We start from the raw sequence: 26,632 nt of genomic DNA, 5'->3' as shown, positions 1-26,632 counted from the left end.
TGGGAATACATGCGTGAGCCAATGTTTTTTGTTTTTTTTGTTTTGTTTGTTTGTTTGTTTTGTTTTGTTTTGTTTTGTTTTACAGGGTTTCACTCCCATCACCCAGGCTGGACTGCAGTAGCATTCTCTTGACTCACTACAAGGTCTGCCTCCCGGGTTCAAGTGATCCTCCTGCCTCAGCCTCCCGAGTAACTGGGATTACAAGCTCATGCCACCACCCCTGGCTAATTTTTGTATTTTTAGTAGAGACGGGGTTTCACCATGTTGGCAGGCTGGTCTTAAACTCCTGACCTCAAGTGATCCACCTGCCTTGGCCTTCCAAAGTGCTGGGATTACAGGTGTGAGCCACGCGGTTGGCCATAATTTAAAAAAAAATTTTTGTAGATGCGGGGTCTTACTATGTTGACCAGGGCAGTCTCAATTCCTAGCCTCAAGCAATCCTCCCTCCTCAGCCTCCCAAAGTGCTGGAATTATAGGCAAGAGTCACCACATCCAGCCAGAGTCCTGTCTTTAGATCTATCATGGCACATGTCATACTATATGGAAATTGCTATTTATCATTTCCCAGGATAGAGGATATAATTGTTGGGGAGAAGACTATGTCTTGTTCATCATTATAATTCCAGTGCCTGGCACAAAACATCTCTCAATAAACATTTGTTGAATAAATGAATGAAGAAAGTAGAAAATGAGAAAATTAACAGCACCGATACCTAGATTACTATACTAAATAACTCAATGTATAAACATGGTGCAATTATATTTAATAGTTATCATGTATTTTCGTCTGTGTCTATACATTCATTTAGTTTTTATTAGAACTGTTGAAGTTCACAGGTTTTTTTCTTACTGTATTTTAGCAAAATAGAAAATATCTATGTCTAAGACTATACCTGCTTTTCTCCTGCTTTTTCACTTTATCCCCAGTTGCTGCTAAACTTGAATCTGGATCCTGTAGAACTTCTCCTCTAGGATTTACTGTTGTGTTACTAGAAACTGCAAATCCAAATTCAGAGAAGTTTAAAACCTTCTCAAACATGTGTACAGGCATCAAAGAAAAATTGATGATATTGAGAATTGGAGGGTCTTCTTACTTATCACCACCCACCACCACCACTCACTAAACCCCTTTTCTGTTTCTAAATTAGAGGATATTATACAAGATTAACCCAAACCAGTTTGTTAGCACAGTGTAAGCCATCCTTTTAGAGTTTCAAGAATTGATCAGTCCTTCCTCCTCCTGGAGAAGATCTTAGATCCTCTTTCCTTCTCATCAGGGTCCTTCTTTTGGAGAATGGACTGACTCTTCACCTCCATCGGCCCCACCCCTACCTAGTCAGGGTCCTGCTCCTGTCTGGGCTTCAGAGAACCTCCACACTGAGTTTCTCCTTTCCACCCTCCAACTCTTTCTCAGGTGCACCAACTCACCCTCAATAAGTCCGCTGGATTTTAAAGTTAGTTGTGAGACATTTAAGCTTTGTGTTTATGTTCGCTGTCTTTGTTCACCAAGCTTGTAATGAATGCACATAAAATAATCAACTCCACTGCCAGTCGCAGTGGCTCACGCCTGTAATCCCAGCACTTTGGGAGGCCAAGGCGGGCAAATCACGAGGTCAAGAGATCGAGACCATCCTGGCCAACATGATGAAACCCTATCTCTACTGAAAATACAAAAATTAGCTGGGCGTGGTGGCGTGCACCTGTAGTCCCAGCTACTCGGGAGGCTGAGGCAGGAGAATTGCTTGAACCTGGGAGGCGCAGGTTGCAGTGAGCCGAGATTGCACCACTGCGCTCCAGCCTGGTGACAGAGCGAGACTCCATAAAAAAAAAAAAAAAATCAACTCATCTAACTTTAAGTCTTAAAACCTTGGCAGATTCACTCTTCATTCATTCACTCACTTTGCATAATTGACTCCTAATCATGCATATCTTACAACCAGAGGACTTATCTGGATACCCAGGAAAATTCTGTTGTAATCCTTCTTCTGTGTATTGCTGTTTTTTGTTTTGTTTAGTTTTGCAAAATTGTAGTCATGCCCTTTTTCTCTTCTTCTCATTCTTTACTCTTTTCTTTTTCCCATTCTTTGTATTATAGATTATGAATGAGCATAAACAACAGTACATGCTTTGGCTCACACCTTAGCAAGACCATGTACAAGTGTCACCATGGTGAGCTCTCCTACTACAAGAAGTCTTGCCTAATTAAGTGGCTCTTGTTTGTGCTCTGTAAAGTCAAGCAGTTTGGTAAGATTGTGTATTAGTATTAGTTAAGATACAGTTTAGCTGTAAGTGAAGTAGGAAATTCTGGGCTAAAGCGACACTCTGAAGTATCATTCTACACTTCATCCTATGCTATGGTCATTCTGTAGTGATCCTATACTCATGCTATACTACATCCCAGTCAGTAAGAAGGGGAAAAGGAATAAAGTCATACCGCCTTTAAAAGTGTCTCTAAAAATGCTCATATTACTTCTGCTTACATTTCATTGACCAGAACTTAATCACATGGCCACATCCAGCTGCAAGGGAAGCTGAGAAATTTTATTACAGCTGGACATAAGCCAGCCAAAACTGAAATTCTATTATTATTGAAGAAGGGGGGAATGGATTTGGGGCAATTAGCATTTTATCTTATGGGTGCATGCTAGCTAGTTTAGGTAATCCCCCATTGAACAAATATGTTGTATTCCAAAAACTTAGTTATAAATAGGATCTTTGCAATCTGGTGTAAATAGTGGTTACATTCCCAGGTCTGTTCAAAAACCTATTTAGGGATAAAGTAGCTGAAACAGTGTTCATTTTTGAAAAAGCCAATAGAAAATTATTAAAAAGACACTTGAATCTTTTAAGCAAAAATTAAATATAAAATCCATATTTTTGAGTCTGGGCACAATGGCTCAGCACTTCAAGCCATAATTCCAGCACTTTGGGAGGCTGAGGTGGGAGGATTACTTTAGGCCAGAAATCCAAGACCAGCCTAGGCAACATAGCAAGACTTCATCTCTATAAGAAATACAAAAATTCCATTTTTTTCGACGGTCTGCTAGACACCACCACCATCATTCAGAATGGATCAGACTGGACTAACTCATCATTTTTACCTCTCCTTCGTTTTTCCCTTCTTCCAGTTCTCTGGAACCCTTGTCCCTGGATAGCCCCTATATCAGTAAAAATCATATGATTTTCTATCATTTCCAGGCTACAAAGTTTCAAATCACCTGTGATTCTTTTCTTTCCACCTCTCTTCCAACCCAGACAGATGGACATACACTCATACCCTCTGATCAGTGGCCAGCTCCTGTGGATTTCCTTCTCAGGTCCTCTGTAGGCACAATCATCTTCCTCATAGACTACAAAGTTTGACTACCTTGGAACATGTGCTGAGAATCTCCTGTGTACTATGCATTGTGCTAGGCTGGGGATACACAGATTGGAGAGAGGGGCAGGGATTAGGTCTTTCCCTCAAAGAACTCACAGTCCGTTAGGGAAGATACAATGGTATACCAAGGTCAGAGTGGTGGGAGCTGCCTGCCCACCATTCAGGCCATAAAGAGGTGCACTGTCTGTGAAGAATTCAAAAACAACAATATAGCCAACTACAAGTCAGTCTGCTTCTTACAATCACTGTGTGCCACCAATTGTAAACAATGTCAGTGATAAAATACTCTCCTCCAAAACTTTTAGTATTGGCTTAAGTTCTAAACACTGCACTTTGCTTAATATTATAGAGTTTGAAGTACGTATGTATGTATGTGCATATGTAACCTATGCTTCAAATGGGCACATCCTAATTACTTATCCTTTGGTAAATTTTGTATTCTATATGAAAGTTAATTCCGGCTGGATGCGGTGGCTCACACCTGTAATCCCAGCACTTTGGGAGGCCAAGGCAGGTGGATCACGAGGTCAGGAGATTGAGACCATCCAGGCCAATAGAGTCAAACTAAAACACAAAAAATTAGCCTGGCGTGGTGGCATGCGCCTGTAGTCCCAGCTACTCAGTAGGCTGAGGCGGGGGAATCACTTGAACACAAGAGGTGGAGGTTGCAGTGAGCCAAGATCGCACCACTGCACTCCAGCCTGGTGACAGGGCAAGACTCTGTAAAAAAAAAAAAAGAAAAGAAAAAAGAAAAAGAAAAGATAAGAAAGTTAATTCCAAGAATTTTTAATTATATAACTGGCCCTGACACTGTGGATGCAGTTCCAAGAGTTCTTTTTAAGTTCTTAAAGTTTCAGAATCATTTGAGCTTGCTATGGGTACACTTCATAGTACCCCCGTGGTACTATATATGCCTGTGTTACAACAGGAGATTTCAAATAAGCAATAATAACACATCAATTATAAAGCAGCAGCAGCAGAATTTGAAGTACTTTCATCCTGTCATACTGTGACAGTTTGATGTTTTTATTTGTGTTTAAAATATTTTAACCATAGAGACATCTGAAAGTTACCTAGACATCTGAAAGTTACTCAAAGAAACAAAGGCATGGACAGTATTACAATTACTAAAATTTATTGAGAAACGGGATTTGTATGAATCTGACAAATTTATCTTTAAAACTTTTCTTAACTATTTGTATATATGTTGTTTAATGTAAAAGAAATTGTTGGCCGGGCGCAGTAGCTCATGCCTGTAATCCCAGCACTTTGGGAGGCTGAGGCAGGCAGATCACCTGAGGTCAGGAGTTCAAGATCAGCCTGACCAACATGGAGAAACCTCTTCTCTACTAAAAATACAAAATTAGCTGGATGTGGTGGTACATGCCTGTAATCCCAGCTACTCGAGAGGCTGAGGCAGGAGAATTTCTTGAATCCAGGAGGCAGAGGTTGCAGTGAGCCTAGATCGCGCCATTGCACTCCAGCCTGGGCAACAAGAGTGAAATTCCATCTCAAAAAAAAAAAAAAAAAAAAAAAAGAAAGAAAAGAAAGAAAGAAAAAAAAGAAAAGAAAAAGAAATTGTTTAAAAATGCCAGGTGGGATGGCTCACGCCTGTAATCACAGCACTTTGGGAAGCCGAGGTGTGCGGATCACTTGAGGTCAGGAGTTCATGGCCAGCCTGGCCAATATGGTAAAACCCCGTCTCTACTAAAAAAAAAAATACAAAAATAGCCGGGCATGGTAGTGGGCGCCTGGAGGCCAAGGCAGGAGAATCGCTTGAACCTGGGAGGCAGAGATTGCAGTGAGCCAAGATCGGGCCACTGCACTCCAGCCTGGGTGACAGAGCGAGACTCCGTCTCAACAAATAGAACAAAACAAAATGAAATTAAAGTGAATAAAATGAATACAAAGTGCAGTCTATCAACTGTGAGAAAATACAGATTAAGAAATCTAGCAGCACTGACTATTGAATGGGAATATGTGAAGATCAATTTTGCTGAAATCACAAATCTGCAGAAGTTAGAGGTTTGAAAACAAAACTAATGTTATTATTCATCACTGCAACAGACCAAATATGTAGATACAATCTCTCCCTCTTTTAAAAAAATTTGTTTTTAATTTTATGATTTAGACTCTGTGTCTCCCTCTGTTGCCCAGGCTGAATTGTAGAGAGGTGATCCTAGCTCACTGTAGCCTCCAACTCTTGGACTCAAGCAATTCTCTCACCTCAGCCTCACCAGTAGCTGGGACTACAGGTACACACCACTATGCCCAGCAAATTAAAAAAAAAATTATTATTATTATTATTTTTTTTTTTTCCTGAGACAGAGTCTCACTGCGTCACCCAGGCTGCAGTGCAATGGCACGATCTCGGCTCACTGCAACCTCTGCCTCTCAGGTTCAAGTGATTCTCCAGCCTTGGCCACCCGAGTAGCTGGGATTACAGGCATCCACCATCACGCCCAGTTAATTTTTGTATTTTCAGTGGAGACAGGATTTCACTATGTTGGCCAGACTAGTCTCGAACTCCTGACCTCAAGTGATCCACCCGCCTCCGCCTCCCAAAGTGCTGGGATTACAGGTGTGAGCCACCAAGCCTGGCCTAAATTCTCTCACCTCAGCCTCACCAGTAGCTGGGACTACAGGTACACACCACTATGCCCAGCAAATTAAAAAAAAATTATTATTATTATTTTTTATTTTTCCTGAGACAGTCTCACTGCGTCACCTAGGCTGGAGTGCAATGGCACGATCTCGGCTCACTGCAACCTCTGCCTCTCAGGTTCAAGTGATTCTCCAGCCTTGGCCACCTGAGTAGCTGGGATTACAGGCACCCACCATCACGCCCAGTTAATTTTTGTATTTTCAGTGGAGACTGGATTTCACTATGTTGGCCAGGCTAGTCTCAAACTCCTGACCCCAAGTGATCCACCCGCCTCCGCCTCCCAAAGTGCTGGGATTACAGGTGTGAGCCACCAAGCCTGGCCTAAAAAAAATTTTTTTTTAGAGATGGGGCCTCACTATGTCACTCAGACTGGTCCTGAGCTCCTGGGATCAAGTGATTCTCTTGCCTCAGTCTCCCAAAGTGCTGGGATTACTCCCATAAGCCACCACACCTAGCCCTGGCTAACTTTTATTTATTTTTCTTGCAGAGACAAGGTCTCACTATGTTGTAAAAATGTTTTAATGTAATTAACAATATTAACCCACTTTTTTTTCCCTTTTCTTGTGCTATGGTATCTATTATTAATTTATTTATCTATTTTAACTGGCAGGGCTTCATATGTGAAATTCAACAACAGAGAATTACCAGCATATTTTTTTCATGATGTTTATTGTTATTTGTTTCATGTTATGATTATTACTAAAAATATTTTTATTTTATAGAGAAGGAGGATGATTTTAAAAAGCTGACCCACTCAGGTGTTGGGTGTGCTAGCTACCACTGGAATGATTGGCTCTGGAACAGGCTCTTTTAATGCAGTGTGGGGAATGAAATGCTAGCAGTCTACATAGTGCGGACTCAGACAAGGATTCCCTAAGCAGGTGGGGCTTGAGTGGGGGATCAAGAAAGACTTTCTTGTAATTTTTATGTTGATATAATTTCTAAAGGTGCACAAAGGTCTCCCATACCTGTTTTCCACCTTCACCAACTTTTTACATTTTCATCCCTTTGCTCTTTCTTTCCTTTTCTTTTTTCTTTTCCTTTCCTTCCTTCCTTTCTTTCTTTCCCTTTCTTCCTCCCTCCCTTCCTTCCTTCCTCCCTCCCTCCCTCACTCCCTTCCTTCCTTCCTTCCTTTCTTTCTTTCTTTTTCTTTTTTTTTTTTTTGACAGAGTTTTGCTCTTGTTGCCCAGGCTGGAGTGCAATGGCGCAATCTCGGCTCACCGCAACCTCCGTCTCCCGGGTTCAAGAGATTCTCCTGCCTCAGCCTCCCGAGTAGCTGGGATTACAGGCATGCAGCATCACACCCAGCTAATTTTTTGTATTTTTAGTAGAGACGGGGTTTCTCTATGTTGATCAGGCTGATCTTGAACTCTCAACCTCAGGTGACCCACCCGCCTCGGCCTCCCAAAGTGCTGGGATTACAGGCGTGAGCCACCGCGCCTGACCCCGTGTGCTTTTTTATTCTTTCTCTCTCACTTTCTTTCTCCCTCTCCCTCTCCCACTCTGTCTTCCTTTCCTCCCCATCTTTCTCTGTGCACACAACACACACATGAACATTTTTTTTTTCTGAACCATTTGAAAGTAGACTAGAGATATGGCATCCCTTTATCCCTAAATACTTCAGTGGGTATATCCGAAGAACAAGAACATGGGCCGGGCGCGGTGGCTCACGCCTGTAATCCCAGCACTTTGGGAGGCCGAGGCAGGCGGATCACGAGGTCAGGAGATCGAGACCAACCTGGCTAACACAGTGAAACCCCGTCTTTACTAAAAATACAAAAAAGTAGCCGGGCGAGGTGGCGGGCGCCTGCAGTCCCAGCTACTCTGGAGGCTGAGACAGGAAAATGGCGTGAACCCCGGGGGGCGGAGCCTGCAGTGAGCCGAGATTGCGCCACTGCATTCCAGCCTGGGCGACAGTGAGACTCTGTCCCAAAAAAAAAAGAACAAGAACATGTTCCCACCTAACCACAGTACAGATTATCACATTAAGGACATTTAACATTGTTATCATACTATTATCTAATACAGACCACATTCAAATTTTGTCATTTTGCCCAATAATATCTTCCACAGTTTTTTCCAGCCCAGAATCCAATCCAGATTCACATATTTCATTTAGTTGTCATGTCTCTTTAGTCTTCTTTTATCTGGAAAAAAACAGCTCCTCAGCCTTGCTTTATTTTTCTGACTTTGATAGTTTTGAAGAGTACACGTCAGTTGTTCCATAGAATTCTCTTTGCTTTGGGTTGACTGATGTTTCTTCCTGATTAGATGTGGATTACACATTTTTAGTAGAAATATCACTGAAGCCTCGGTGTGGTGGCTCACGCCTGTAATCCCAGGACTTTGGGAGGCTAAGGTGGGTGGATCACTTGAGCTCAGGAGTTTGAGACTAGCCTGAGCAACATGGTGAAACCCTGTGTCTACTAGAAATACAAAAATCAGCCAGGTTTAGTGGTGCGTGCCTCCCCAAGTGGTCCAGCTACTTGGGGAGCTGAGGTGGGAGGACCACTTGAGCCCGGGAGTTTGAGGCTATGCTCCAGCCTGGGTGACAGAGTGAGACTCTGTCTTAGTAAGTAAACAAACAAACAAACAAAAAATTACTAGTGAATTGAAGTTTTCCTTCATAAGACATCGTATCAGGAGTCATATGTTGCCGGTTTGTACCTATATTGGTGATGTTAACTTTGATTGCTTAGTTAAGTCAGATTAATTATAATATCTCCACCGTAAAGTTACTATTTTAACTTTGTAAATTAATAAATAATTTATGGGAAGCTACATTGAGAGTAGTTTTACAGTCACTGATGACTTTTTCTGTATTTATTATTCGCACTCTACTATTAAAAAAACTATCTTAGGAAAGGTTTTCCTGTTTTTGTTAAACTTCATTGAGGTTAATTTACATACAATAAAATTTAACAATTGTAAGATAAATTTTAATAAAATTTGGGAATATTTAGTAAGCAAACAATCCAGTGATTTTTAGCAATTTAATAAAATTGTGCAATCATTACCATAAACCAACTTTATGTTATTATTTTTATTTTTATTTTTATTTTTGAGACGGAGTCTCGCTCTGTCGCCCAGGCTGGAGTGCAGGGGCGCCATCTCGGCTCACTGCAAGCTCCGCCTCCTGGGTTCACGCCATTCTCCTGCCTCAGCTTCCTGAGTAGCTGGGACTACAGGCGCCCGCCACCACACCCAGCTAATTTTTTTGTATTTTTAGTAAAGACGGGGTTTCACTGTGTTAGCCAGGATGGCCTTGATCTCCTGACCTCGTGATCCACTGGCCTCGGCCTCCCAAAGTGCTGGGATTACAGGCGTGAGCCACCGCACCCGGCCTATTTTTAATTTTTTTGAGACAGAGTCTCCCTCTGTCCTCCAGGCTGCAGGGCATGGCATGATCATAACTCACTGCAGCCTTGAGCCCCTGGGCTCAAGGGATCCTTCTGCCTCAGCCTCTTGAGCAGCTCGGACTACAGGAATGTGCCACCACACATGGCTAATTTTTTATTTTTTGTAGAGATAGGGTCTCACTACATTACCCAGGCTGGTCTCAAATTCCTGGCCTCAAGTGATCCTCCTGCCTTGGCCTCTTAAAGTATTGGGCTTATAGGCTTGAGCCACCCCAGCTGGCCACAGTCCAGCTTTAGAACATTCTATCGGCTGTGTACGGTGGCTCACACGTGTAATCCCAGCACTTTGGGAGGCCGAGGCGGGTGGATCACCTGAGGTCAGGAGTTCAAGACCAGCTTGGCCAACACAGTGAAACCCTGTCTCTACTAAAAACACAAAAATTAGCCAGGTGTGGTGGTGGGCGCCTGTAATCCCAGCTACTCAGGAGGCTGAGGCAGGCGAATCGCTTGAACCTGGGAGGCGGAGGTTGCAGTGAGCCAAGATTGCCGCATTGCACTCCAGCCTGGGCAACAGAGCAAGAGTCCGTCTCAAAAAAAAACAAAACACATTTCTGTCATCTTAAAAAGCGCCCTCATGCCTGTTTACACTTCATCTCCATTCCCATCCAGCCCCAGGCAATTACTCACCTGTTTTCTACCTCTAGAAATATGCCTTTTCTGAACATTTCATATAAATAGCATTGTACAATATGTAGTTGTTTTGTATCTAACTTCTTTTACTTAGCATAAGATTCTTGAGCTATATCCATGTTGTGGCATATATCAATACTTCATTTTTATTGCTGAATAATTTTTTTTTGAGACAGAGTCTTGCTGTGTTGCCTAGGCTGGAGTGCAGTGGCACCATCTCAGCTCAGTGTAGCCTCCGCCTCTTGGGTTCAAGCTTTTCTCATGCCTCAGTCTCCCTAGCAGCTGGGATTACAGGCGTGCACCACCACACCCAGCTAATTTTTGTATTTTTAGTAGAAATGGGTTTTCACGATGTTGGCCGGGCTGGTCTCGAACCCCTGACCTCAGGTGATCTGTGCGCCTTGGCCTCCCAAAGTGCTGGGATTATAGGCTTGAGCCACTGCGCCCAGCCTATTGCTGAATAATATTTTATTGTTTGGATATATCATATTTTGTTTATCCATTCACTAGTTGATAGACATTTGGGTTGTTGACGGTTTTTTTTTTTTTTTTTTGAGACGGAGTCTTGCTCTGTTGCCCAGGCTGGAGTGCAGTGGCGCCATCTCGGCTCACTGCAAGCTCTGTCTCCTGGGTTCACGCCATTCTCCTGCCTCAGCCTCCCGAGTAGCTGGGACTACAGGCGCCTGCCACTGCGCCCAGCTAATTTTTTGTATTTTTAGTAGAGACGGGGTTTCACCTTGTTAGCCAGGATGGTCTTGATCTCCTGACCTTGTGATCCGCCCGCCTCGGCCTCCCAAAGTGCTGGGATTACAGGCGTGAGCCACCGTGCCCGGCCGCTGATGGTTTTTTACTACACAAATAATCCTCCTGTGAACATTTATGTACAAGTTTTTGTATGGACATATGTTTTCATTTCTCTCGGGTAGATACTTAGAAGCAGAATTGCTGGGTTGTATGGGAAATTCATGTTACATTTTTAAAAAGAAACTACCAAAGTATTCTCCAAGAGGCTGTACCTTTTCACATTTCCCCAAGCAATAGACAATGGTTCCAGTTTCTTTACATCCTCACCAACACTTGTTGTTGTCATCTGTCTTTTTAATTATAGCCATATTAGTAGTGGGCATGAAATTGTATCTCATTAATGTTTTCACTTGCATTTCCTCAATGGCTAATTATGTTGAGCATGTTTTCATGTGCTTATTAACTATTCATATATCTTTGGTGATATGTCTATTCGAGTCTTTTGCTGATTTTTAAACTGGTTGTTTACTTTCTTGTTTATATATTCTTTGCATGTGGATATCAATTAGCCCACTACCATTTATTAAAAAGACTATTCTTGGCCGGGCGTGGTGGCTCACACCTGTAATCCCAGCACTTTGGGAGGCCGAGGCGGGTGAATCATCTGAAGTCAGGAGTTCGAGATCAGCCTGGCCAACATGGTGAATCCCCATCTCTACTAAAAATACAAAAATTTAGCTGGGTGTGGTGGGGCATGCCTGTAATCCCAGCTGCTCTGGAGGCTGAGGCAGGAGAATCGCTTGAACCCAGGAGGTAGAGGTTGCAGTGAGCTGAGATTGCACCCCAGCCTGGGTGACAGAGTAAGACTCTGTTAAAAAAAAAAAAAAAAGCAGGTCAGGATCTGGAATATGATGTTTGAGGCAATCCATAGTGAGCGACGCTGGGGAGGTTGGCAGGGACCAGATTATAGATAGTTTTGTAATCCGTATGTATTAAGCGGTATAGATTTTTTCCTGTACTTGCCAGCAAGGTTGGGAAGAAAGGGCTTAAAGTAGAGAGAGATGGCATGGTTACATTTATGGTTTTCAAAGATCATACCTAGGTACCAGCCTGGAGGAAGAGAGTCCAATTAAAAGCAGTAGTGGCAGCTTAGGTTTGAGATGTAAAGGCTCAAATAAGAACAGAGGTGATAGAATTGGATGGAGGTAAGGAGATTGAATGAGGAATTATTTAAAAGATAAAATAGAATCTAATGATTTATCCAATGTGTGTATGTGTTTGGGTAGAAGTGAGATGTGGGGCTGGGGAATAAACAGGACGGACTCCTGGCTTTCTACAGTGCTAACTGGACAGATGGTGGTAGCATCAACTGACTCAAAGAATACAAAAGAATGAGCAGAATTAAGTTCAGCTGTACAACCTAATCTATAGTACTTGGAGAAGAAAGTCCATTTTCTCTCATCTAAAAGAAGTGCAGGCACGATGGCTCACACCTGTAATTCCAGCATGTTGGGAGGCCGAAGCAGAGGATTGCTTGAGCCCAGGATTTCCAGACCAGCCTGGGCATAATAGTGAGAACCCCTCGCCAACACACACACACACACACACACACACACAATATCCCTACAAAAAATAAAAAATTAGCCAGGTGTGGTGGTAACATCTGTAGTTTCAGCTACTCAGGAGGTTGAGGTGGGTGGATTGCTTGAGTCAAGGAGATTGAGACTGCAGTGAGCCATGATCACACCACTACACTACAACCTGGGCAACAGAGTGAGACCCTATCTCAAAAAACAAAAAACAAAAACAAAAAAGTCCAAAGGACTTGGTCCACGGCACATGTAATGCTTCTGGGTTTCTAGGTCCTTCAGTCTTGTGGCTCTGCCATTCTCAGCGTGCTATTTTCTCCTCAAAGCCCAATATGGATGTTCCAGTCCTGGCTATCACATTTGAGTTCCAGGGATTAATAATGAAAAAGTAGTGAAGAATAGCATATGGTCTCATTTTAAGAATATTGTTCTACAGGCCCATCTCACATGGGCTCACCTTATTTCAAAGAAGGCTGGACAGGCTGGGTGTGGTAGCTCACACCTGCAATCCCAGCACATTGGGAGGCTGAGGAGGGTCGATGACTTGAGGTCAGGAGTTCAAGACCAGCCTGGCCAACATGGTGAAACCCCATCTATACAAAAAATACAAACATTAGCTGGGCATGGTGGCACGCACCTGTAATTCCAGCTACTCGGGAGGCTGAGGCAGGAGAATTGCTTGAACCTGGGAGGAGGAGGTTGCAGTGAGCCGAGATTGCGCCCTTGCACTCCAGCCTGGGCGACAAGAGCAAAACTCTGTCTCAAAAAAAAGAAAGAAAAAAGAATGCTGGACAATGTAGTCTTTGTTATGGAAAGGTTTATGCCCAGGTAAAAATGGAAGGTTCCTTAATGTAGTAGAGAAATTTAGGGATAAATGGAATTTAGGGTACAATTAGTAGCCTCTGCAACAAGATATTTTAGAGGGAATTATGGGGACTTCCACTGGGACTTGCGCTTAAGCTGCTCATGGTGAGTTGTCCATGTGCAAATGCCTTGCAGATAGTTGGATATGTGACTCCTTTTCCTAAAGTGCAATTCTCATAAATTGACTTGTCTGCCCCAAACTTTCAATGACTTTTTACTCCTTACACTGGCATTGAGCACCAGGCTACACTTCCTTTCAAGGTACTAGCTGACAAAACCACCCCCTATTCTTTGAATGTGCCCCATACTTTTCTGTTTGCGTGCCTTTGCTCTTCTAGTACCTTCTGCCTGGAATGCCCTTTCGAGAACTCTTGTTCATACCTTATAAGTCTATCTCACTGGATCCTCAAAAACTGAATCAGTTGTTACCATCTTCTAAATTCCTCTAAAAATTTGCATACACTTCTGTGCTTATCATCTTCTGCTTTGTACCTAAAAAGCACTCAACAGGGCCTGGTGCAGTGGCTCACACCTGTAATCCTAGTGCTTTGGGAGGCTGAGGCAGGTGGATCACCTGAGGTCAGGAATTCAAGACCAGCCTGGCCAACATGGTGAAAAACCCTGTCTATCCTAAAAATACAAAAAGTAACCGGGAGTGGTGGTGCATGCCTTGTAGTCCTAGTTACTCAGGAGGCTGAGGCAGAAGAATTGCTTGAACCCAGGAGGCGGAGGTTGCAGTGAGCCAAGATTGCACCACTATACCCAGTCTGGGTGATAGAGTGAGACTCTGTCTCAAAAAAAAAAAAAAAAAAAAAGCACTCAACAAACATTGGTGAACTGCATTGCCTTTGGCTTTGTTATTTGTCTTTCAAAGTGGCTGAAAGATCTATACGAGATTTTCTATGTGAGGAAACAATGTGCTTTGGACAAGGGTGAAATACCGCCTTTCTAAATGTCTTCGATGTGTTTCCTTAGAGAGCTCCTCCCTGACCCCATCCCTCCACTCCAGCCTATTTTCTCTTATACCCTGTACTTTCCTTTGTTAGCACTTACCACAACTACTCTTTTTTCTGAGACGGAGTCTCGCTCTGTTGCCCAGGCTGGAGTGCAGTGGCACCATCTTGGCTCACTGCAACCTCCGCCTCCTGGGTTCAAGCAATTCTCCTGCCCCAGCCTCCCAAATAGCTGGGATTGTAGGTGCCTACCACCACGCCCAGCTAATGTTTGTATTTTTAGTAGAGACGGGGGTTTCATCATGTTGGTCAGGCTAGTCTTGAACTCTTGATCTCAGGTGATATTCCCGCCTTGGCGTCCCAAAGTGCTGGGATTACAGGCATGAGCCACCATGCCTGGCCTGGGTTTCATGTTAACGGAAAGATTGGGACAGTAACTGGAGGGGGAAGTGGAGTCAAAAGACTTTTTTTTTTTTTTTAGAAAGGATAAATAATAGCATGTTGATATCTTGATGAGAAAGATGAAGTTGAGAGGTAAAAATGGATGCTGGCAGAGAGGGAAGGCTTTTTAGAGTCACATTCTTGCCTAGGCAAGAGGGGAATGGAACCTAGAACTGAAGTGGGGGACAGCCTTTGCCAGGAGAATAGGCTGTTCACCCAGAGAAGCAGGAGAGATGGGGCACAGGTGGGTGGAGTCTGAAGGACTGGGAGCTTATGAAGTTCTCTTGTTATTGCCTCTATTTTCTCAGGAAATAAGAAGCAAAGTCATTTGCTGGGAGTGAGGACAGAGGAGTAGGTTTGAGTGATAGATGATATGAACTAGTGGAAATGAATGGACTAGAGTAACAGCTGTTTGATACCTTGGCAGCATTGACTTCCCATGTGAATTTCAAGTGGATAAGAGTCAGAATCCCAGCACTTTGGGAGGCTGAGATGGGAGCTCAGGAGTTTGAAACCAGCTCAGGCAACATGGCAAAACCCTGTCTCTAAAAAAAAAACAAAAACAAAAAATGTAGCCGGGTGTGGTGGCGTGTGCCTGTAGTCCCAGCTACTTGGGAGGCCAAGGCAGAAGAATAGCTTGAGCCTGGGAGGCAGAGGTTGCAGTGAGCCAAGGTCACACCATTTGCACTCCAGCATGGGTGACAGAGCGAGACCCTGTATCAAAACAGAAATAAGCCGGGTGAGGTGGCTCACGCCTGTAATCCCAGCACTTTGGGAGGCCAAGGTGGGCGCGGATCATCTGAGGTCAGGAGATCGAGACCATCCTGGCTAACAAGGTGAAACCCCATCTCTACTAAAAATACAAAACAACAACAACAACAACAAAAAAACTTAGCCAGGCGTGGTGGCACGCGCCTGTAGTCCCAGCTACTCAGGAGGCTGAGGCAGAATCGCTTGAACCTGGGAGGCGGAGGTCCAGTGAGCCGAGATTGTGCCCCACTGAACTCCAGCCTGGGTGACAGAGAGAGACTCTGTCTCAGAAAAAAAAAAAAAAAAAAAGAAAGAAACAAAAGAAAACAAAACGAGTCATTATAGAGTGGCTATGGCTTCTCTTCAGTGGCCTTCAGGTGTCTGCAGTTGGAGAGTTAGACTTTCCCAGGCTTGTGGTTTTACCAAGGCAGGAACATGATATGAGAAAGAGGCAGGGGAATTGAGGGTTATAATTATATAGTTTAAGTTACATGGAGAGGGAAGTGCAGCCATGAGAGAGAAGAAATGAAAGATGGTGAAAAGAATGTGGACTCAATGGTAGAAAGATGGGCTGGAGACTGAGAACTAGAGGGAGCAAGCTGGAAAGATAGGAGTTGGTGGTAAGAGAGGGGGTGTGGAAATTGAGATTATGGAGTTGGTGCCATTATTATAATGACAAGGTACGGGACATGACCGTGGGAGGGAGTGGCTGATGTAGGATAGAGGCCAAGATTATTGAAGAGGAGAAAGTCAAGGAATTTATATGCTTGGGTATGGGAGGGTCATATATGTGAACCCTACATGTACTCACTGGGTAAGGTTGTCAGAACCCAAAGATAATTTGGGTTAGAAATCTAGCTCCTCTTCTACTTCCTAGCTCTATACCTTAGTTTTCTTATGTGAAAAATGAAGATATTAATAGTTTCTACATTGCAGGGCTATTGTGAGGACTAAATGAATTAATACACATAAAACACTTAGAATAGAGAGTGACATATAGTAAATGCACAATAAGCTTTTATTTTTATTTGCATATTTATGACTAACAAATCTGATAATTTTAGCTCAGAACTTTCTTCATGCAAACTCATATCTGCTCTTTTATAACAAAAATCCTTGAAATAGTTGTCTATACTTGTCTTCACTTTTTCACCTCCCTTTTTCTCCTCTACCCTTCACAATAAAAATTTCCCCCTACATCTCTACTAAGAATGTTTTGTTGCTGTTGTTGTTTTGAGACAAGACCTCGCTTGGTTGCCCAGGCTGGAGTGCAGTAGCAAGATCACTGCTCACTGCAGCCGTTACCTCTCTGGCTCAGGCGATCCTCCCACCTCAGCCTCCCAAGTAGCTGGGACCACAGGCACACTCCATCACACCTGGCTAATTTTTAATTTTTCTGTAGAGATGGGGTTTCTCCATGTTGCTTGGGCTGGTCTCGAACTCCTGGGCTTAAGTGATCCTCTTGCCTTGGCCTCCCAGAGTTCTAGGATTACAGGAGTGAGCTGCTGTGCCTGGCCTAAAAACGCTTTTGAAGGCACCAATGACCCTGATCTTCCCAAGTCTACTAGTTAATTCTTAGTTTTCATCTTTGCTGCATTTGACGTGGCTTTATCATGTCTTGCTTCTGAAATTATAAAAATTTGGTTTCTGGGTCACCTCCTTCTCCTGGGTTTTCATCGTGCCTTGCTGTTATCTCTTCTCAATCTCCTCTGCAAAATCCTCTTCCTCTCCCTGACCTCTAAAGATTGGCACAGCTTGGGACTAAATTCTTTTCTATCTATACTAACACGCATCATGATCTTTCCAGTCCCGTGGTTTCATATAGCAGCCGTATGCTAATGCATCCCAAATTCATATCTCTAACTGCGATGTTTTCTCCAAATCCCAACTCATATATCTAACTTCTTATTGAACAACCCTACTTGAATGTATAGTAGGTATCTCAAACTTAACTGTCCAAAACTGATTACATTCTAGTCAGGGAAGTAGATAATAAACACATTTAAAAATGAATCTCTAGGCTGGGTGCAGTGGCTCACGCCTGTAATCCTGGCACTTTGGGAGGCTGAGGCAGGCGGATCACCGGAGGTCAGGAGTTCAAGACCAGCCTGGCCAACACGGTGAAACCCCGTCTCTACTAAAATGCAAAAATTAGCTGGGCATGATGGCGGGTGCCTGTAATCCCAGCTACTCGGGAGAGTGAGACAGTAGAATCACTTGAACCCAGGAGACGGCGGTTGCAGTGAGCAGAGATCGCGCCACTGCACTCCAGCCTGGGTGGCTGAGTGAGACTCCATCTAAGAAAAAGAAAAAAAAAGATCTTTATTTCAGCTAGTGCAAACTGCTACAAGGAGAAACAAAGCCAGAGAAGGGAAATGAGAGCTTAAATATTCGAAGGAATTAGGCAAAGCCTCACTCTGGCTCTGCAAGGTCAGAAGGAAGGGCAGTCAGTGTGCAGAGAACAGCAAGTGCAAAGATTGATCTCCATTCCACCCAAAACTCTTTCCCCAATTTAGCTAATGGTATCACTATTCACTTATTTGCCCAGGCATCAGAGTCACTCTTCATTCATCTGTTTTCCTCACCCTTCACAGTCAATTCATTTAGCAATTCCTGTTGGCTCTAACTTCAGATTATATCTGGAATCTGATCATTTTTCGCTACCTTCATTGCTTTCATCAGAGTCCTACCAGTCATTGTCCTTGTCCCGACTGCTACTCCACAGCCTTCTACCTTGTCTTTCTGCTTTTATTCTTGCCTACAGACTTCATCTAGCAGCCAGGATGTCTTTCAATAATATAAATCAGATCATGTTATTTCATTGCTCAAAACTGCAGGGGGCCAGATGTGGTGGCTCACACCTGTAATCCCAGCACTTTGGGAGGCCAAGGCAGGAGGATTCCTTGAGTGCAGGAGTTCAAGATCAGCCTGGGCAACACAGAAAGACCCCACCTCTTAAAAAAAAACATTAAAACTCTCCAGTGGCTTATTTCTATCATACTTATAATAAAATCCAAATACTTCACTCCGATTTACAAGGTACTAAATAGTCTGGCTCCCTCTGAACTCAGCTACTACCTTTGATTTTTCTAGTTGTCACTATCTACCCTAAGTTTCTCCAAAGCTTTTTCTTTCCACTAGTCAAGGTCTTTGTTGCCTCAGTCTTTGCGCTTGCTATTCTCCCTACATTGACTGCTCTTCCTTCTGATATTGCATGGTCTGAGTGAGGCTGTCCATAATTCCTTTCAATACTTAAACTCTTTTCCCTCCTCCGGCTTTATTTCTCTTTATAGCAGCTTGCACTAGCTGAAATAGAGTTTTCTTTGTTTGTTTATTTTGTGCTTCCCTGATTAGAATGTCAGCTTCATGAAAGCAGGAATCTTGTCTCTCATGATCACTGGTAGATTCCTGGTACCCTAAAACAGTGCCTGGCACATAGCAGGCATTCAGTTTGTTTGAGTAACTGAATGAATCCAAGTGCCAAATTAGATGTCTCAAATTTAGCATTCCCAGACTAAAGACACTATCGTCTTCTTGCACAAAAATCTTCCAGGATTCACTATCCTAAGTGAATTGGGTCACCAACCAGTCTCTCCCTGTAAAAGCTCAATGAGTAATCCTTGGCCGTTTCTCTATCTCTCCCTTGGCCTCTTGAAATCCGGCTCATTGTACATAATAAACATCTCTTGAAACTTCCTTGCATCGCTATTTCTCCAAGCCACTCACCATCATCTCCACCTGGGGTTTTGAGCCTCCAACCTAGCTTCCTTCTAATACATTCATTACACTGTCTCCATGTAATCTTTCTAAAATGCAAATATTGGTCAGGCACAGTGGTTCACGCCTATAATCCCAGAACTTTGGGAAGCTGAGGCGGGCAGATTACTTAAGGTCAGGAGTTCCAGACAAGCCTGGCCAACATGGTGAAACCCCATCTCTAATAAAAATACAAAAACTAGCCAGGCGTGGTGGCACACGCCTGTAATCCCAGCTACTCGGGAGGCTGAGGCAGGAGAATCACTTGAACCGGAAGGTGGAGGTTGCAGTGAGCTGAGATTGTGCCACTGCACTCCAGTCTGGGCAGAGTGAGACTCTGTCTCAAAACACAAAAACAAACAAGAAAACAATAAAATGCACATCTTACCATGCTGCTCCGTAGCTGTAAAAGCTTGAGCCTTCCCAGGGCCATGAGAGTGGTTTTTATCTTTCCTGGCAGGCAATAAGCTCTGTGTGGGCTGAACAGTACCTAGCATTCCTTGAATTAGAATGCATTGATTTGGTGAATATTTAGGAGAAATATAAAAATCTACCCTTTATTTTTTGGATACAGGATCTCACTATGTCACCCAGGGTAGGGTGCAATGGAGCAGTCATAGCTCACTGTAGCCTCGACCTCGTGTGCTCAAGCCATCCTCCTCCCTCAGCCTCCAGACTATGGGCGTGTGCCTAAAAATGTCTATTTGATGTAGCAACATGAGATAAATCTGGAGAAACAGGAGGGAATAGCCGTTCCGATCATTACTTTTACATTATTATAACTGAATACATTGTTATGTTGTAAATGATTACAGCCTGGAATTGAACAGGGGGAAACGGAAGCAGTTGTTACAATCATTATCAATTTTAAAGTGAAGACTTCTTTTCTCTCTCTTTTTTTTTGAGACAGTCTCGCTCTGTCACCTAGACTGGAGTGCAGTGGCGTGGCGATTTCGGCTCACTGCAACCTCCACCTCCCGGGTTCAAGGATTCTCCTGCCTCAGTCTCCCGAGTAGCTGGGACTACAGGCACACACCACCACACCCGGCTAATTTTTGTATTTTTAGTAGAGACAAGGTTTCGCCATTTTGCCTAGCTTGGTCTCGAACTCTGACCTCGGGCGATCTGCCCGCCTCGTCCTCCCAAAGTGGGATTATAGGTGTAAGCCACCGCGCTCGGCTGAAGATTTCCTTCAAACCTTTCGTTCTACCTTATCATTTTCTTTAAAGTTTTAAAAAATTGTTATTTATTTATTATTTATTTTTTTAAGACGGAGTTTCGCTCTTGCTGCCCAGAGCTGGAGTGTAATGGCGCGATCTCGGCTCACAGCAACCTCCATCTCCCGAGTTCAAGCGATTCTCCTGCCTCAGCCTCTCGAGTAGCTGGGATTACAGGCGTGCGCCACACGCCTGGCTATTTTTTTTTTTTTTTTTTGAGACGAGTCTCGCTCTGTCGCCCAGGCTGGAGTGCAGGGGCGCGATCTCGGCTCACTGCAATCTCCGCCTCCCGGGTTCAACCAATTCTCTGCCTCAGCCTCCCGAGTGGCTGGGATTACATACAGGTGCCAACCACCAAGCCCGGCTAATTTTTTTGTATTTTTAGTAGAGACGAGGTTTCATCATCTTGGCCAGGCTGGTCTTGAACTCCTGACCTTGTGATCCACCCGCCTCGGCCTCCCAAAGTGCTAGGATTACAGGCGTGAGCCACCGCGCCCAGCCCACGGCTAATTTTTTTATTTTTAGTAGAGACGGGGGTTTCTACATGTTGGTCAGGCTGGTCTCGAACTCCGACCTCAGGGGATCCGCCCACTTCGGCCTCCCAAAGTGCTGTGATTACAGGCGTGAGCCACCGCGCCCGGCCCCCACCCTTTTTTTTTTTTTTTTTTTTTTTAAAGGAACAGGACTTGATCTTGATTCTACAATTACTTTCTCCCATACTCCCACTCCCGCCCAGAACAAGATAGCGACAGGCCCTAGCGGGCCACCGTCCACAGGGCGGATCCGCCAGAAGCTCTCCGCGACGCGAAGATCCACCCCCTGAGCCCCCGGCGCTCCCTCCGCCTCACTTCCTCCTCCAGGCTCCGCCCCGCGCCGGTGCGCCTGCGCACGGACGAACACGTGGCTGCAGCGGGGCCAGAGCAGCAATGGCGGCGGGCGGCGGCGGTAGCTGCGACCCCCTGGCCCCGGCTGGGGTCCCTTGCGCCTTCTCCCCGCACAGCCAGGCCTACTTCGCTTTGGCCTCTACCGACGGTCACTTACGAGTATGGGAGACGGCCAACAACCGGTTGCACCAGGAGTACGTGCCTTCCGCGCACCTCAGTGGTACCTGCACCTGTCTGGCCTGGGCGCCAGCGCGGCTGCAGGCCAAGGTAAAGCGAGCGGGACTGCGCGGGGCGGGCGCCTTCCCAGGCTCGGCTTCGGGCCTCCGGGCCGGGTGGCGCTTGGCCCGGCATCGCGCGTGGCTCTCAGCGGCCCGGGCCAGAAGGCTTGGAGGCGGCGTCGGCGCGTTCAGGGCCCAAGCCGCCAGCCCCGCGTGCGGCCTGCCGCGAGGGCAGTGAGGGAGGGCGCAGCTCGACCCGGCCGGCCTCGTATCCGAGCCCTGCCGGCTGGCCCCATGAGGCCTGGGCCCCACTGTTGACGGGCAGCCATGTTCGCCAAGTCCCCTGGTCCCCCTGGGGCGGCTTCCTTCTGCCGGGCCTTGGCTCATCAGAGTTCTGGTTTTTGACAGAGCCCCATCTTGGGACTATCTAACTTTCCTCTGTCTGTGATCTGGCTCATCAATTTTGCCCTGGGCAGTTGGTATGGACTAGTCTGTACTTGCTTCCGGACCTTCCCCCTCCTGCCCCCCCTTTGGGTGCCGGCTCACCACGTGTTCTCGTCCCGGTCCAGGTTGTGGGACTCTCAACTCTTGACTTTTGCCTTTCCCAGGCACCTCTACATTCTCAGCTTTTTGAACTCACTGCTTTTTGATTTTAACATCTGCTCGCCCCTCCCGCCCCGCTTTCAAGCCCATCACACTACTCCCCACCCACCCCAATCTGAAGTCTGCATTAGGATGTGGAGGTTAAGTGAAGTAGTAGCTTGATTTAGTGAATGTTTTATGAGTGCAGATGAAGTTACCCTTAGATGGAAAACTGCCGAGTTAGGCAGAGCTTTTCATTGTTAGGGACCCGTGTCAGGTAAATGCCTTTCACTGTTGAGTCACTCAGCTACATCTCTCTAACTCAGCATGCACGTGGTTATTGCATTTATAGAGTAGCCAAACCGAATCACTGCAAAGTGATTTGGAAACATCAGGTATCCTGAGGTGTGTGATGTGAGCTGTTTCAGTGTGGAGAACTGTAAAAGCTATTTAGGATAGATCTTACTCTCTCTGACGACCTGGGAAACCTGCTAAATTTTTGGGTTGGGTGAAGGGATACATATAAGTTGCTATACTTTGGGCATGTTTAGATATTTTTCAAATTTTAAGCTACATTTTCATAGTTTATCCTGTTGATTCATAAAATAAACCTATCAGGGCTTATAAGTCAAACATAAAACTAAAAAAAAAAAATCAGTTTTTATTGTTAAAATTACAGCGCTCTGCTTATCTTTTATTTTCAAAGTTTTCTATGGTTGTATTTTAACAGTCCTGTAAAGTGATAGTAATACTAATGCTGAGAGAAATACGGAGCAGTGGTTAGGTAGGTGCGTGGACCCAAGCTGGCTATATTGTCTATATTTGATTCTAGCCTCTGCTTCATAGTGGTAATTGCCCCTCTGGTTCCTCATTTATGAAATGAGGATAATAATACTTTCTTCATAGAGTGGTTGTGAAGATTAATATATTTAATAATGCAGAGAACACTTAGAATAGTTCTTGACAGGTAAGTGCTTTAAGTGTTAAGTATTACTAATATCTGATATTTGTGTGGTTAGTCCTGAAGTGTTGATAAGGAACTTTCTGCCTTGTTTGGGGGAAAGAAACAGAAACTCTGGGAAACTAAGCAACTTGAATAAAGTAAAAAATGGAACCAGGATTAGAACTCAGGTCCTTAAGAGCTCAGTTCTTGGTTATCTGCAACAGATAGTTAATATTAGGTTGGAAAAAATGTCACCCACTTTGCTTTTTTGTTGAGTTTCAGTTGCATTGTATGCCCAAGAGAAATTTCCTAATCTCATATTAAAAGTCATAGTTTTGGATTATGTGCAACACTATGGTAAACTAGAAAAATAACTGGATTTGGTTTCATAGCCAAGACTCAAAACTTACTTTGTCATATTGAGCAAGTTGTTTTAATTTTGAGGACCTCATTGACAAACGAGAGTTGAGCTACATTAAACAAATTTTTTTTCTAGGTTTCAGCATCGTTTTACCTGCACTGTCTCCTTTTAACCACATGACTATGGAATCCCCTGAAATTAATTGCATTTTAAAAAAACTGATTGAAAATCAGAGCTAAGAAAGGTAAATGACTTGACTCAAGCCTTAATAACCAATAAAGGAGTGTGGCCTCTAGAGTCATGGTGCCCCGAACTCCTCCTGGTCAAGTGCCCCGATTTTGTTACTCTCAATCTTGAGTCACAGAACTGAGAGAGCTGGAAGGAATGTAGAGACATCCCCTACTTTGAGGGTGTGTCCTCTCGGAGCATCAGTTTGACTTATAAACTAAGGAGAGACAGTTTTCTTGTATTAAAACAAACTTGCACGTATATTATGGTATAAAATTAAAAAGTCATATGTACTGTAACAAGATATCTTAGAAAAAAAGGGCACATGTTAAGGTGCTCTCATCTTATCAAACCCTTCCTTTTATTTTACATCTTTGAGGCTTAGTGTATGAGGCATGAAAAGGATGTTACTCTGAACCCACTTTCCAGCATTTTGTTAAGGTCCTGCTATATGATGACATATAGTACTCTCAAATTTGAAATAGAGGTATCATCACCCACCTTTTAGGATCCTCAGGATCAAATTAGGCAATGTATGTGACTGGTGTAGCATGGCCTAGTATGTAATAAGTGGCTTAATAAATGTTATTATTGAGTGAATCTGGACTCATTTTACCATTTAATATGGCATTTAATATGGTAAATCAATTTGTAAGAAAAGTATTCTATGTTTGGTTTAGTAATTGTCAGTTTGCTACGCAAGGACAAAGTGTGGTGATGATAACTCATCAATGGAGAAAGATTAGTTAGTGCTGGGTTTCTTGGGTAACGGGTTAAGTTTGTGGTTCACAGGTGTTTAGAAAAATTAGATTGTCACCTCTTGTTGGTCACAGAATGATTACAATACTTTGCATTCGTGCCACAATAGTTTTTAGAGGGTTTTTGTATGTTATGTAGCTGAGCATTCCATTTGGTCTTTGGAGCCTGGGGGAAGAGGACCTTTAATGCGGACAAGAAGATAGGAAAGTGCAAAAATACAAATGGATGGACTCTATCTAGATGGATGCTGTTTTTAAGAGTTCCTCAAGTTTATGTGTGTAAACTGAGGCAGAAATGTTAATTATATTCTCTACCAAAGCCACATAGTAAAGTGACTTAGCCACCTAGGAACTGATGCTGCTATTTGATTGTCTTCAAACTTTTGAAAGTCTTCCGACTTTTATGCTTTTTCTTCTCTAACAGACCTTGTCTGCTATTGGCTATCACAGTAAATGTGTTTATACTGCTTTGCTGTCACTGCAATTAAGATGACCCTATACAGCTTAGTACTTGTTGAATGAAACACATGGCATTTCAGACATTGGACAGGGTGTCTGAGTTGGGTATCTGCATTACCATCCCTTAGAGATGTAGGGCAGTTCACATGTGCTGTGCAGTGGTCTGTCTTGAGGTCTTGCTAACAGTTAAACTTCCTAAGAAGTAAAGGTTGCAGATAGATCTGATTGGCAGAAATAGAAGTTTCTGTGTATTAGGACTTAATTGATTTGTTATAAACACTGTATGTGATTTTTTGTAAAATGAATACATTTTGTTCACTGTTATCTGTGAAACTTACACACATGCAGTGGCAGTGAGATAGATGAAGAAATGGATTAGGAGACTAATTGCAGAATGAAACTTGAAACTTGGCATACTTTTTGGTGTCTAGAGTTCAGTATTTCTCAGAGCAGATTTTGATCCATTAGTGGATTATGTAATAAACTTAGTGGATTGTAACATTAAAAAAAAAAATAGAATGGAAAGTATCAGAGTACAGGGAAGTTTCTCTGTGAAGCTTGTTTCTATATGTGTATTTTTATGAGAGTGTAGTGACTGCATGTAAAACTCCTCTTTTTCTGGGATTTTAGTCTAAAAAGTCATTACTTTAATTACTGTACAAATTCAGACTTCTCATCACCTGAATGTGCTTTTTTCCTGTCTTCCTCCCATCTGTACAACTCCTTGCTTTTATAAATTATGCACATGTGCCATTCAGATTCTCCCTCAGCCTTCTGATTGTTTCTGGATCAAATGCTGATGATGGATCAAATGCTGATAAGCTTTTCTCATAAGACAGGTTTCAGTATTCATTGCTTAACTCAGTTTGCCCTTCATGGTGGAAAAGACTCCTTAGTCCGAGAAATCACCTCCTTGGGGTATTCACTTCTGATGCCTTCAGGAATTGAGATTTTCCAGTTACAAATATATAAACTAAATTTTTTAGCCTACCTTTTTATTACTTAATATATTTATCTGTATAATCTGTGCTGGGCACTTAAGAGGAAACACAACTGACTGTGACTAAAGTGTAAAAGAAGAAATACATTTCATATTTGCCGTGTCTAATGCAGGGTATGACATGTGTCTTAAGGGAAAGAAGTTTCCGTGGAGGAGGTGGTATTTGAGGTGGGCCTTAAAGCATGGATAGGATTTTTAACCAATGAAAATTGAGGTGAGTAGGAAAGGTCCCCTTCCAAGTGAAGGAAAAGCAAAAGCAAAATAGGAAAATGGGTGTATAGGGAGTGTTAACCTAAGGATGGAATTGGAGATAAGACTAGAGAAGGTGGGTTGAAGGCAAATTGTGGATGCTTTTAAATGCCATAGAACTGTTTATATTGATTTATTCTCTGGAGAGTCATTGAAGTTTTTTTGATCACAGGAATAACATGTTTAGATAGTAAATGCCAACAGAAGTTTCTCATCTATAATCAGTAGCACTAAACTCTTGGTTTGAAAAATATTTAGTATGGGTAATACTTGGAATATCAGTTTTCATTAAAATGTACATTGGTTATATACACTTCTGGTCTGATGTGTTACCTTTTTAAATATGCTTATCCTGCTGAATAAAGACCATCCAACCTGAAAAATAAATGAGTCCTGAGTTAAGTTTAATAAATTGGAGTAATATTTAGGTTTAGACCAGTTATTCTTAAAGTTGGTCATAAATGCTGTAGATATTCCTTAACGCCTGCCCCTGCTTGCTTCTACCAAAAAATACAGAGATTTGCAGATGCAGAAATTAAGGCT

General features: G+C 43.4%; 1 protein-coding gene across 2 annotated transcripts in view; it reads left to right on the top strand.

Annotated features, from left to right (window-relative positions):
* The first annotated feature begins 21,203 nt into the window (after positions 1–21,203).
* The window catches only part of WDR43 (WD repeat domain 43), a 54,197-nt gene continuing 48,768 nt past the window's right edge, over positions 21,204–26,632 (top strand). Inside the window, exon 1 of one of the 2 annotated variants that reach the window (XM_515377.8) lies at positions 21,204–21,558. In XM_515377.8, the coding sequence (XP_515377.3) occupies positions 21,334–21,558 (225 nt within the window). In that variant the 5' untranslated portion in view covers positions 21,204–21,333. Of the gene's footprint in view, positions 21,559–21,714; positions 21,989–26,632 lie in introns of those variants that run through there. The other variant, XM_063789199.1, reaches the window with a different exon arrangement.

Source organism: Pan troglodytes, chromosome 12 (genome assembly GCF_028858775.2).
Source record: "Pan troglodytes isolate AG18354 chromosome 12, NHGRI_mPanTro3-v2.0_pri, whole genome shotgun sequence".
Lineage (NCBI taxonomy): Eukaryota > Metazoa > Chordata > Mammalia > Primates > Hominidae > Pan > Pan troglodytes.
The sequence above is the reverse complement of the archived record's forward strand: the minus strand, read 5'-3'. Positions and strand labels throughout refer to the sequence as shown.